At 33.3% G+C, this 14,395-nt stretch overlaps 1 protein-coding gene across 1 annotated transcript; it reads left to right on the plus strand.

The window, feature by feature from the left end:
* Window positions 1-10,401: 10,401 nt before the first annotated feature.
* Window positions 10,402-14,027, plus strand: LOC131644127 (kinesin-like protein KIN-14U). Its single transcript, XM_058914539.1, has 10 exons — window positions 10,402-10,830; window positions 10,938-11,021; window positions 11,102-11,263; window positions 11,361-11,467; window positions 11,564-11,748; window positions 12,064-12,228; window positions 12,321-12,539; window positions 12,656-12,693; window positions 12,917-13,044; window positions 13,138-14,027. Exons 1-10 carry the CDS (start codon window positions 10,656-10,658, stop codon window positions 13,762-13,764), a joined length of 1,890 nt encoding a protein of 629 aa, XP_058770522.1. The 5' UTR covers window positions 10,402-10,655; the 3' UTR covers window positions 13,765-14,027.
* The last annotated feature ends 368 nt before the right edge of the window (window positions 14,028-14,395 follow it).

A 14,395-nucleotide genomic window follows, 5' to 3' on the forward strand; every position in this document is an offset into this window, starting at 1 on the left:
AAAAATAAGAATAAATCCTTATGTTAATTGTTAAACTATCACTCTTTCATCAAAAGTTTAACTAATTTCAATTAGTTAGTTTATTATATCCAGGAGTTAGATATACCTAATAGGAGATTAAATTAACTAAAGTTAGTTATATTTTTGGATCCAATTTTTGTAATTGATTAATTGTTAGTATGTAAAATTTTGAAGAGAAATTCAGTTGAGAATTCTCTCAATCAATTATAAATTATGTGAATTTTTAATATGATATTAATTTTTTAATATGATATTAATAAAGATATTTTGTGTCAAATTTTAACTTTTGTTGTTCCGTATAACTTGGTTGAGGATATAAGAGAATCAATTAGGTGCTACGATTAAAGTATGGTGCTGCAGAAGAAGGTTGTCATTAGAGAACCTACCAACGTGGATACGAAGCGGATTAGGCCTGAAAAGTATTGGATTTGCATTAATATTGATGGGGTTGTCGCAAAGAACAACGATGTTGGATGTGGAGGTTTGGCTAGAAATAGTGAAGGTGTTTAGTTTTGTGGTTTTTCCAAGAGTATTGGTAAATGTAGTGTTCTAACTACTGAACTTTTGGGTGCTCTTGAAGGTCTTAAACTAGCTCTCAATAAAGGTTATAATCGGATTGAAATACAGGTTGATAATCAAGATGGGGCTAAGGTAATACTAGGGAAGGTCAACAAGTTAAAGGATATGCATTTAATTCGCAACATCAAGATTATCATGGTTTTCTTTTTGAAGGTTAGAGTGGCGAAAGTTTATAGGAAAGCCAATATGTGTGTTGACTGTAACGCCCCAGAGTGCTTTTAGAAATACCGACTCATCTACAAATCAACACGGGTCTTTTTCATCATGATTTGTCCTCACTCACAGGCTTTTTCGGGAAACTTCTTGGAGAGTCACTCATCCAATTACTACTTTAAGTCAAGCACGCTTAACTGTGGAGTTTTTATCTGTTAGGCTACGGAAAAGAAGATGCATCTTGCTTTTGGTAGCCTAATAGATAAGAACTTCATAGTTAAGCGTGTTTGACTTGGAGTAGTATTTAGATGGGTGACCTTCTGGGAAGTTTCCCGAAAAACATGTGAGTGAGGACATGGTATGCTAAAAATATTCGTGTTGGTCTGTGGGGTCAGTCGATAGTCCTAAAAGCAAACTGGGGTGTTACAAATTGTATCAGAGTCAGACCTCTCCGAGTATGATGTGGTTCAAGGAAGAACCAAGCGGAAGCTAGTGGACAAGTAACACTCGAGGCCGACGAGAGCGGGGAGCGGTTGTCGCTGCACGAGGCATGACAATGACATTCTCTCGAGACTGAAGAGGGCGAGGAGTGATCACCGAATTCACATCAGAATGAGAGGGATCCTGAGACTATGCAGGTATCATATTACATGGTTGGATGAAGGCTTATAAGGATTGATTGATAATACCTCTACCAACAAGATGCATCTTATTTTTTATAGCCTAACAAATAAGAACTTCATAGTTAAACCTGTTTGACTTGAAGTAGTATTTGGATGAGTGGCCTTCAGGGAAGTTTCCCGAAAATCATGGGAGTGAGGATAAAGCATGCTAAAAAGACTCATGTTGGTTTGTGAGGTCAGTTAGTAACCCTAAAAGCAATCTAGGGTATTACACTGACACCTTGGCTAAACACAGTTTGAAGTCTCATCGAGAAGAGCGTCTTGAGTTTTCAGAGTATCCAGACTTTATGCTCAATGTTTTGCATAGTGACTCTAGTGGCATTGGTTGAGTTGTGTTTGTTGTTTTGAGCATAGCCCTCCCACCGCATGTAAAAAAAAGTCTTTTTTTTTCTAAGATATTTTTCCAACCGACCCTTTTATCACTGATGAGGACACACTTGTTTGTTTTAAATAATCTTTGAGAAGTTGGATTAGGAAATTATTGTTTATGGTGTCAACAAGTGGAGCACGTGATAAAAGCTCAAAAATTTCATAATTTTATCTTTAATCCTCCAATTCTATCAAATTCTTCACTCTAGATTATGTGAATCACATTCGTCTTTCCTTGCATTTTAAGCCTATGAACAACGGGATTAAATTCTACTTGAATGATTGTAATCCATAATCACTTGTTATATCATGTCATTAGATACAAGAATTTGTGCTTGTTTTGAGAAAAAATTAAACTTACTTCCGAAAACACACAATTGTAAAGTCGCATCAAATTCAATCTGAATATGTCACACGCGCCTTAAAATTGTAAGAATTATGATTTTGAATTCCTTGTTCATATTCAAAACCTAATTGGATAATATATGTCAATGGTGAACCAAATTTTGTACTCAAACATCTGGATGTAATCCTTGAAGGTCTTCCCTAGGATTCTCGAACCACAATCAGTATCATAAATGGTAAGTTTGGATACGTGTCAATTAAGGAAGTTGAGATGCTTTTTCTTTTTCATGAATCATGCATTGATCGTTTCATAAACAAATGATTTCTTTTGTTGCTTTAAATCTCAATGTATTATCTAATGCGGTCAATATTACAATTTCTTAAACATCTCCTTGAGTAAACAATTTATTTTATTTCTTTTGTCTTGTTTTTGCCTCTCTGTTTTTTATTTTGTCAAAGGGGAAGAAGGTTTGTGAGATGATGACATTAAGTTTCCACGCACAAGTGTTGAATGCAAGGAAAACCTATGCAATGAGGATCTTAAATCTCAATATTTTCCAAACATAAAAAAGAGGAGATTAAAATTCCTCCTTTTGTAACAGTACCAATTTATCTATTTTGATGCTTGTCGTATAATTCTTTTATCGCGTTTAAGTACCTTACAATAAGTCCTTCACTCACTTATAGGTTAAAATCTCTTTTGCATGCATAAACTGGGAGTTTTGACTAGAAGTCAAAATAAGATGATTTGAATCAAAAAGTTTGTGACTTGAATTAAGAAACAATAAAAAAAATGAATTAAATCATGAGCAAGTTTGAAATTTTGGATTTTGGCACTGGAATTGTGATTCGAATCACACCTTTAGTTGACTTGAATCATGAGGTGTTTTAATTCAAATCATGGTCTCGTTTGATTCAAACCATGAATGAAATGTATATTTTTAAAAATAATTGTGGTTTCTTTATTTGAATCATAATTGAGTGTGATTCGAATCACATGACTCAAATCATTATTTGAATTACCAAGCAAAAATTATGAGTTTTCTTCTCTTGATTCAAATCATTATCTCATTAGATTCAAATCATTCATTTTGTCTTTGACTCAAATCAAATGGTCATTTTTACATTATCTTTATGTCTTATCTATAGCACATGTATAAAATCTTTCTCTTTGTAACTTCTGAAGGATAATCACACAATAACATTTGATAAACTTTAAGTTTTCATCATTCACACAAAATGATGTCTCAAAGAAACCTTGAAGAAAAACTCTTTTTGAGTGTTAATCTCTTGAGTTAGAATAGTTATTTGCGCGAGATTTTTTCATATTTTACCTCAAACAAAACATCGTTGATGAGTGTTGTTCAACTCTATAAGAGAATGTGAGTTGTTAGGTGATACATTAGGTGTTCTAATGTTTTTGTTAATATTTTTTAGATATTATAATCAGGTTGTGGATTTCTGAAGATTGAGTTCCATTGAAGAAAAAAAGAAGTCTTCCTAAGATATTTTGGAATTTCTAACGTCTATTAAGATATCAAGACTTCCGACAAAGGAATCTCGGTAGAATCAAGTGAAGATTAATGCAGACGGGATCTTGGAGTGCACTAAAGATCTTTGTGAAGGTGTGTTTTCTCAAGATCGTAGATCTTAGAGATGTTGCAGTCTTGTAAGATGTGTGTAATTAAAGGAATATAAAAAAAAATAAGTTTTTAGCTTAGTATTGTATTCTAAGTATTGCAGCCTTGTTTTGTGATTATCATCTCCACTAAAGTCGTTGTATTAAAATTTATGGTGGAAGACAACAACAATTTTTAATGGTTTGTCATTTGAGACTTAATTAAGTGCAAGCGAGGTGTTAGCTGGTAAATTCGACACCACGTTGTTATTAATGAAAAGTGTTTGAGAAGGTTGTAAGTCTTCGACACAATTTGGCATGATTAATGGTATTTGTCGAAGTCTCCTTTGTGAGGGAAGATGTTAGACATGGACTTAGAAATATTTTCTAAGTTAACTATTTAGTTCGACGAAGGGGATTACTTCGACAGAGGAGTTAAGTTGGAGCGAATGCATAACTGCTATTTGTCTTGATTTGTTGTACTTAGAGACACGTGGAGCTTCAGGACAAGAGAGAATCATGCATAGCGTAACATGGCGTGCTCTGGTCGAAAGCTTGTTAGAAACGGTTACATAGAATTAGTATATATAGGGATCTTAATGTATAGATTCGGGGTGTTTATTTTGTACAAAATCTCAATAATTTACTCAAAGTATTTGTGTGTGAGAAGCGAGTCAGCCTAAGAATGTACGTATAAAAACAACATATTTACATTCCCTTTTTACAGTTTTATATAGTTTTACATTTCCAGAAAGTTACATTCTCGTCACTTATATTCTTGCCATTTATCTTTCAATTGCCTTTACATTGTCTATTTTACAAGTTTCAATTGCTACTTTAAACAAGATCTACATAGATTAAACAAATTTCAAAACAAGAACTTAAATTCATGTCAAATTATTCTTCACCTTTTGTGGAATAATTTTGAACATAAAGCACATGTCCTAGGATAATTATTTTGAACCAAAAAGTTTGTTTTATTTTTGGAAGACTAGCGCTTGTTTACCAATTTGCACGGTAAACACGAGGACGATCCACCGAACCAATATAAACATCGGCGTGTAGTATCACTTATTTTATCTCTTTACTTTCTATATATCAATGCTAAAACTCATTTAATTAGTCACTTAACACCAAAAAAATAAATTCTCTCTTCATTCTCTCAATTATGTTCTTTTATTTTACCAAACATTTATACGACAATCAAGGACAATCAAGAAAGGTATGACCAAAAAATGTTTAACATTTATTTTTTATTTTCTTTTTATTTTTTATAATTTATGCAAATGATCATAAATCCAAAACTTTTTATTTTTGTCTTGTTTGTTCATGAGAAACATCATTTTTCATATTTCCTCTTATCAGACTTTTATGATTTAAGTTAAATTTCTCCATTGGTAAAAGTGAATTTCACATGTATTTTGATGGTTTGTAGTATTTTCAATATTTGTAATTTGATATCTTATTCTATGGATTTATATAGGGCAAATTGCACTCACCACCCTTGAGTTAGGTTAAAATGTCAATCACACCCCCTCTATTTTAAAACTCAACAGTGACTTCCCCTATTTAATTTTTACCATACACTAACCTCCCTTTATTTCAATTTTAATGATTTAATATGATAAATCTCTCTTAACACCATTTATCTCTATTAAAACATAAGAGATTTCCTTCCACTTTCCTTTACTTTCTTCAAGGTTTCACTAAACAATACAAACACCCCCTCTAATTTTGAATAAACACTCCCCTCAAATTATGATTGTTAACACCTTTAGCATATAAAAAAAAAATCCTACACATGATTTTTGAAGTTCTTAAAATTATGCTTTTCCTTTATGCTATTCCTTTCTACATTTTCCTCATCAATCATTTGAATTGGATTTTAGTTTTATCATTTGTATTTGATTTCTTTGAACTATTTTACATTTTCTCTAACATTTTTTGTTGGGATTCCATATCTATAACATTTGAAAAATGAAATCTTGGTACATTAATTTTAAGCAAGGTACTGCCTTCTGAGTAGGGATTAATATATGTGTTATCAAGTTTTTAGCAGCATGATTATGACATTGTGGGTTTGTTGTCAAGGCAACAACTTAGCTTAAAATGCTCCCTAATATTCGAATAGATGTGAATTTCATATTACAAATCAATTACATAAACAAAAGTAGAAATAAAATAAAAGCGGAAGAACACTTAGTAGCCGGAAGAAATTAAAGGAAAGTGGAAGAGAATCTCTTTTGTTTTTATAGAGGTAAACTGTGTTAAGAGAGATTTATCATATTTAATCATTTAAATTGAAGTAAAGGGAGGTTAGTGTATGGTAAAAATTAATCAGGGGAGGTTAGTGTTAAGTTTTAAAATAGAGGGGGTGTGATTGACATTTCAACATAACTCAAGGGTGGTGAGTGCAATTTGCCCATTTATTTATAATTTGATTAATTATTGTAGTATTGTACTTGGAGTTACCCCTTACACACAATTAAAATTGAATGCATTGTAATTTGTTTTTAGCTTAAACAAGTTTGTCAAAGTCAATATATGTGTCTAAAATTACAAGTTAGAAAGCTTAAAACAAAGAGTTTTTGAAGCTAAATTTGAAATCAAATATATGCATTCGAAGATCATATTTTTAATTTACATTAAAATCATATTTTTATTTAAATTCTCAATCAATTGTTGCAATAAAATAAACTTTTGCATTTAAAATTTTTAGTTGATGATTTAAATCATACTTTAGTTTGATTCAAATCAAAGAAGGAATTATGCATTTGATTTGAATCACCACTTTTCTTGAACCGAATCAATATTTGTGACCTTTCTTAACATTTCGCCTCAGTCAACTTGATTCAAATCGCCAAACATCTTGATTCGAATAAAAAAAGTCGTTATATAGTCATTGTTCAATTATGATTCAAATCATACAAATGTTTGATTCAAATCAAGCAAATTTCCACTCTGGTTTGAATCATCTTTCACTTTTATTTGAATCATTTAAATCAACTTCTCATATCATCAATTCATTACTTAAAATTCACTTTTCATTTTTCAATCATTTTCACGCATTCATCTCACTAAACCTCAACACTTGTTCAATCTTCAATCTTCGTCACTCATCAATGGAAAACTCTAAGAAATCATTTGATAAAAAAAGGGATCATCCAAGTTCATCTTATTTACCTCCTTTAATTACTACTAAAAAGAGAACCCTGGTCGGAGATAACAAGGATAATGAAAAAATATTTGTCAATACCAAAAGTTAAGGTGGTTCTCTCAAATCAATATGTCCCTTGTGTTAGTTCTACCTCTACTTCCCCAAAATTTTATGTACTTCTGCACAAGGGGAATCACCTCATTTTTTAGGATGACTTCAAGTGTTTATCTGAGACTTTCTTAAACGAAAGATATGATCAAGAATATTATGTCACAAAAGGAGTTAAAGCAACATTGAAAATGGACTTTATGCAACTGTTTAAGAATCACAAGCTGTTGAAATTTTTGGGTCTTCACAAGAAATTTAATACAAACCATGTTAAAGTTTTCTACTACATGGTCTGAAGCACCTCAGATGATCTTTTCTATAGGTTTTAGGGAAGACTTGTTTCACTCACTTTTGCATATTTTCACGAGGTTCTCGATCTAGAGAAAAAGGGCTTAGAAGTAGACCCCCATAATCAAGCCAAAGGTTTTTTTCATATTCCATTTGTGGAGTCAATCTCGAAATCTGTTTTCAAAGATCATCAAATCGCAATCATTACAACAGTCGAAGTACATTCAAAATGGGAAATTTAAGACTTCAACTTATTCTTCATTTCTTTAAAGCACAATCTTGCACACTCAAGTTTTCTATTGTTTATGAGGTATTGAACTTTCAGCTTGTTCACATCCTTCTCCAATTTACAAGCAACTTTTGCATGCTCAATGTCAGCATTTGCCTCTTCAACCAATTTCTCGTCGATAGAACCCAGGTCAGAAACATTGATCTTAACCTTCTCTTTCTCTATTGCTTCAATCTTCATCTACAACTAATGTCGAAGAGTTACAAAAATGCCATCTTTCTTCCATCTGACATATGATCGAAAGTGGCATTTTTGGGGGGGGCATCTATTAGCATGAAAATCTAGATAAGGAAAATTCAAATAATGCTACATTGAGAAAATAATAACTGTTAAAGAGCATTTATTGACAAGCTTCAACAAGACAACCACGTAGATTAGAGTGTTTCAACTGGGCTGATGATCATGGGTTGGAAGAATCACAAGGGCGAATCCAATTGACCTTTCGACACAATGTTAAAGTTGAAGCGTTCGAAAGACATTAAGGGCATAGCATATTCTGGAACCCAAAAACTTGAAAGAAGTTGCCTCAAGACTAAGGGGTTTTCACAACACACCTTAAAAAGAAGGCAATTATCTGCTTGAAGCAATTACTAATGTGAGATAGTGGTTTTCAGCAATTTGCAAGTTCTGACAATGTGGGAGTACTTTAGAAGATTGAAATTGCATGTTCTTGATACTTGTCCCTTTCCTAGGAATAAACTGTCGGAGACACTCATCTTCATATTAACATAAATAGCAGACTCATGCATTATAATTAAGGTCGTAAAATTCATATACTTCTATATAGAACCGGAGTACCCGAGTTAAGGAGCGAAACTGTTTGTGAGGAACATGTATGAGTTTACGTCCCTTTCCTTCATGTGTGAGGAACATGTATTCATTACTTTTATCCAAGCCTTTTCTTATCAAAGTTTGTGTCTATTTTGTCTATATATAAACATCTACATTCAATTCGCAAACACTTTTCCTTGTACATATAATTTGCACATATTGTTTCTGAGATTTTTCGAGTTAATCTCACAAATGAACTAAACTCGTAAAAGGAAAATAGAAGCCTATTAGAGAATACACACTCGTGAGAATGGATGACACATAATCATAATGGATGCATATCCTCTTATCTCCATATGGGGAAACACTCCCCAATTGAACAAAGGACCCACATCAATCAAAATATAGTTTAAGCTACCCTCACAGATAAAAGTAGAGTTGGTCCCTCAATTGAAATATATTTATTTGATATCCTAGACATAGTTGATGCAATCTCCATAATCAGAAGCACTACGAAGAAGAGCCAAATACAGACAATATATGATAAGTAAGCAAGTTCACACACAAACACTCCTAGTATAAAATACCAACAACTGAAGAAATTTATTGAAAAAGCAACAGAGGTATAAAAGCTCCACTATCCAGAAAATCTTAGAAAAATGAGCATAAGTAAGAGAAAAACATTAACTTCAACATAAAGAAAGCAAATTGATCGATCATATGCATGTCAAGTGTCAACGAACAAGATCGTTTGAACTTGGCCAAAGCTGGGACATGGAAAATCACAAGAAGATCAAAAGGGAATATTTTTTGCAAGTCGCTAATGGCAGAAAAAGGTCAAGATAACGCTTCAAAAGCCTTTTATTAGCTACTCCTCCATTAACGACCGTACGATCCACTACGCACCACCAACGATTGGTATTTTAAAAAAATGTTCGAAGTACTCAAGTGCTCTAAGAAAGAGGAAACATCATAGTCAATTAACATAAGGACCCATGTCCCTCGTTCCCAACAAACTGTTACATATATCGAGAATGACATTAATTTCACATGTTCTCGGTGATAATGACGTCCCATCAAATGCTCTGACCTTCACGGACCCAATGATCAGATTGAAACACACATGACAAATCCTCGTCTTGCAAAGCAAAAACAAGGACTTGAGGGACAACTGTTGTGTGTCGTTTGCAAGGCCCTTGACAGAGAAGCCCAAATGGCATAATGAAAGTAGTCAAGCGTGCATAACAAGTATACCATTTTCTCCTTGGAGATAGGCTATTTTGCCTACGAGTGTTTGACCGACCGTCCATATCCATTTGACGGTTGACTGCTATCCACGTCTCACTACACATTTTCAGTTAACAGCTATTTTATTGGGTGTAATAGGGACATGCAACTTTACATTCCACATTTTACTCTCTTACTAACTTGAATTTTAATGTATTAATTTTGAAATCCGGGATCATCACAACAAACTCTACATCTTCATTTAACAATCAATTCCAATTCTACTACATAACACTAATTAAGCCTAAATAATCTATATGCCGTTTGTGGGAGGTCTTTGATTTTATTTATTTTTGGATAATGAGTGATATATTTGTTTACAATTATTAAATTTTAGATGTTAAAATGGTAAATACAACGATGGATAAACATATAAAATGCTGTATCTATTGTCCAAATTGCGAGACAGAGGCCCCCATTTATTGGCAGAAAGGAAGTAGCGACCAACCACGTTCTCCCTTGCGTCTAGTCAAAGTATTTACTCAAAAGAAAGAAAGAAAAACACTGACACACACTGTAACCAACCAAAACCAACACTTCTCAGTCCTCACGCTCCTTCCCCAATAACCTTTTTTCTTTATTAGTATTACGACTATAATATTGTAATTATCATTATCCGTAATCACAATCAGGCTCCACCAACTAACACTGTCCAATCATATTTTATTTCCAAATCACACCACCTAACCTAAGTGTTCAATCATTCTAACTAACCTCACACTTTATTTTTATTTTTTTAAAATATATCACTATTCCTTAATTTTCACGAGCTGTTTCAAAGTCAGTGCTTCCTTTTTTTTCAACCTTGATCCATACTCCGTCACTTTTTCCACATTCTTCTTTTTTTCTTCTGGTTTTTCATTCACGTTACATAAATCACGGTTAATGTTTTTTTTTCTCTTCTTCTCTACATAATAGCTTCATCATAACGCATGCTTCATTATTGCTGTTCTAGCTTCTTGTCGTTTTGCAAAAGCCTCTAGAAATATGTTGCTTTCTAATGGAGAAGACCAGATTCTGTTGCCTTCAGAAAATGAAACCCAGGTTTCAAAAGCTGATTCAGTTGATGGATCGTTACTGGTTTCAAAGGTTTACACTGATGTGGCTGTTGTTCCTGAGCACCAAAACAACGAGATTCAACACTTGATATCCAATTTACAAAGTATATAGATGAATAAACAATCTTTTTATTTTATTTTTTCCTTTTTGGGTTTTTGTTGAATTAAATATGTGAAATAAATGTTGCTGATTTTGGTTTGTTTTATGCAGGAGAGGTTGATGAACTGAGGCTGAAGCAGAGAGTAGTGGATGAAAAGAGGAGACAAGCATTGAGTAAGATATTGGATATTAAAGGTAGTGTTAATTGGGGATTCTATTATATGTTGATTTGTTATTTTCATTCAAGGGTTGAAGAATTTCATTTTGTTATTCAGGGAGTATTAGAGTGTTTTGTAGAATTCGACCGAGTCTTTCAATAGAGAAGAGAAGAAATTATGAACCTGTATCAGCTGAATCAGAGAGAATTCGAGTTAAGTTTGGGGGGACTAGAAAAGAATTTGAGTTTGATAGGGTTTTTCATCAAGAAACAACTCAAGGTTAGTTTCGAATTCCATTTTGTTGTGTTACCCGATTTTAATTATTAGATTTTTGAACCAAATTTTACTGTGTTTACTATTGTATGAATATCTGCAGAAAGTGTTTTCGTTGAGGTGGAGCCAATTCTAAGATCTGCAATGGACGGGCACAATGTGTGCGTTTTCGCATATGGTCAAACCGGCACAGGCAAGACATTCACTATGGTCAGTGATGTCAAAATTGTACCTATACTGTGTTCATCTGCTAATTAATGTCATCCAATGTATGTTGTGGTTTCTGATGTATATGATTCATTTTAGGATGGTACAAATGAGAAGTCAGGGATTATTCCTCGTGCTATTGAAGAGCTCTTTCGTCAAGCATCAATGGATGCCTCGTCTTCTTTTACTTTTTCTATGAGTATGTTGGAAGTTTACATGGGCCATGTCAGGGATCTGCTGACTCCAAGACAGTCTTGTAGAGCACACGAACCTCTCACTAAGTGGTAACCTTTTTACTTTTTTTCCCCTAAAACTTGTAGGTGAATTTATTTTGACTAAAAATGAATTGAATGTAATGTATATTGACTTATGCCTAAATTTTTTTATGTAAAACTGGGCTGATGATAAATTTGAGGCTAAAAATCATTTGTAGAGGCAAAAAATCCAGATTCTAGCTTCAAGTTAGAATCAATTCTACTGGAGAACATTTAAACATGCCAAAATCAAATCTTCAAAAGTGAATCCGAACATACACTATGTATCATCGACTTTCATTAGGTAATTTGTTTGATACTGCGGCTCATCAACTACTTTTACAGCAATCTCAACATCCAAACAGATCCAAAAGGATTGGTGGAAATTGAGGGTCTCTCAGAAGTGCAAATTTCCGATTGTGCTAAAGCAAGATGGTGGTACAACAAGGGAAAACGATTCAGGTCAACCTCGTGGACTAATGTAAATGAGGCATCAAGCAGGTCACACTGGTGAGTCACAGTTCTAATTAGATACTCCAAAATATTTTCATGATTTTTCTCTGCTTGATAGTTACTTTATCTGTTTAGCTTTATATATCTAGCTTGACAAGGATAACCATATTTAGACGCGGGGATTTTTCGGATGCCAAAAGCGAAACAAGTAAGTTGTGGATGGTTGATCTTGGAGGCAGCGAACGGTTGCTAAAAACCGGGGCCAGAGGACTAACACTTGACGAAGGTCGGGCTATTAATCTTTCTCTTTCAGCTCTAGCTGATGTCCTTGCAGCTTTGAAGAGAAAGAGGTGTCATGTGCCTTACAGGCAAGTATTCTGCTGTTGTTGAGTTGTCACGTTTAGTTATGCCTTCAAGGTGATATATGCTTAAGAAGGCTAGAACCGTCAAGATATCACATAATTTTATGTTTCTTTATTTGCAGAAATAGCAAGCTGACCCAGCTACTGAGAGATTCTCTCGGTATGATTACTGCTTTCTTCTCTAAATTGCAAATACAGTGAATTCTGCATACAAAATAATGAGTAATTGAGAGACTAGAGTAAGAACAGTGAGACATCTGAATGAACCAAGCATGTGCAGATGTAATATGGACAGTTCATGTTTTATTTTTTGTAGACTTTTCTTTTTTCTGGTTTTTTCCTTGTAATTTAAAATTTCTAATCTTTATAATTAAATACTTAAGGTGATGGCTCCAAGGTCTTGATGCTCGTGCACATTAGCCCTTCCGAAGAAGATGTCTGTGAGACGATTTGTTCTTTAAACTTCGCAAAGAGAGCAAGAGCAATAGAGTCCAATAAAGAAGTACCAATGGTAAACTTACTAAACCTTGTCTTAAACCAATTTCCTCAGTGTAAGATGTTTGAAACATTGCTTACTGCGTCTGCATACATATGTATACTGTAGGAATTGAAAAAGCAAAAGGAGAAAAAGATTATGGAGCTCGAGGAAGACATTATGGAAGCTGAAAAAGAACGTCAGAGTTTAAGGGGTCAAATTCAGAAAGTTGAGTTAAAGTTAAGCGAGAATAAAAAGCTCTTTTCAACCACATGTAGTCTTAAGGAAAGTGATAACTTAGAAAATTCTACTAGTCTCAAAGATGATTTCAAAGAGGTCACTGAAACACCTAAAGCATCTAAGAAGTCTATTCAAAGAAGCTCCAATTCAGTGCCTCGATTCATGAACTCAACTGTTGCTAGTCGGCATAGGCAAATTGCAGCTGAACAAGAAATCGGTAGTAGAACAAAAAGCTTAAGATCAATAGTCACCAGAAATTCAATCCAGTTCCCATGTTCACAATCATTAAATTATTCAGATCTTCGCATCAAAACAATACTGCGAAGTTCAACTGGAAAGTCTCGGTATACTGGAACAAATAATGTTCCAAATACTATCATTCATTCAGAAAGGCCTAAGTGCAGTGAATTGGAATCAAAAGTCATAAGTCCTCGAAGTACAACGGTTACAGCATCAGATTCAAATTTGAGAGTAACATTGTGTCGTCATAGAAGAAGGATGTCAAATCTGATATAAGGGTTACAACACATCTTAATTGCTAATGTTATCAAGTAGTTGAGTGTTAACAAATTGTAGACAAGGTGTGTTTTCTAGGTTGTTTGGTGGTTGGTATCTGTTAATTACTTGTTTAACAAGGGGTTTTTTGTTTTGTTTTAGAGCTTGTTGAGTCCTAATAGTAATTTGCTAATGTGATGTAACATAATGGGCAGCAACAAACTTTTTGTGAAGCTTGTCCATGATCTTTAAAAGAAGTTGTGAATACAACAGTTTTTCTGCTTTGACTAGCTATGTATTATGGGTTTTGTAATGTAAAAGTGTGTTACTAAAACTCTATGTAAGTGGCATTATTATGATGTAAGCCTTCTTTTCTTTTGATTAACTTGAAAAATTGGGTAGTTTGGATCCATGACTCCAGTGTATGATTTTAAGTTAATTAGGCCAATTCTCAATCCACCTTTCATATATTCCATAAACTTCTCAAATTGTCAATAATGTCTTTTATATATATATATATATATATATATATATATATATATATATATATATATATATATATATATATATATATATATATATATATATATATATATATATATATATATATATACAAATTAGGTTAATTCTCAATCCTTTTCTCTTATCTTTG

This window comes from Vicia villosa, linkage group LG1, assembly GCF_029867415.1.
Source record: "Vicia villosa cultivar HV-30 ecotype Madison, WI linkage group LG1, Vvil1.0, whole genome shotgun sequence".
NCBI lineage: Eukaryota > Viridiplantae > Streptophyta > Magnoliopsida > Fabales > Fabaceae > Vicia > Vicia villosa.

Bases quoted from the DNA above. Each gene is read 5' to 3' on its own strand.
- LOC131644127 (XM_058914539.1), top strand. From the start codon at position 10,656: ATGTTGCTTTCTAATGGAGAAGACCAGATTCTGTTGCCTTCAGAAAAT. The intron at 10,831-10,937 runs GTATATAGATGA...TGTTTTATGCAG, and splicing joins CTTGATATCCAATTTACAAA to GAGAGGTTGATGAACTGAGG. The intron at 12,694-12,916 runs GTATGATTACTG...TAAATACTTAAG, and splicing joins GCTACTGAGAGATTCTCTCG to GTGATGGCTCCAAGGTCTTG.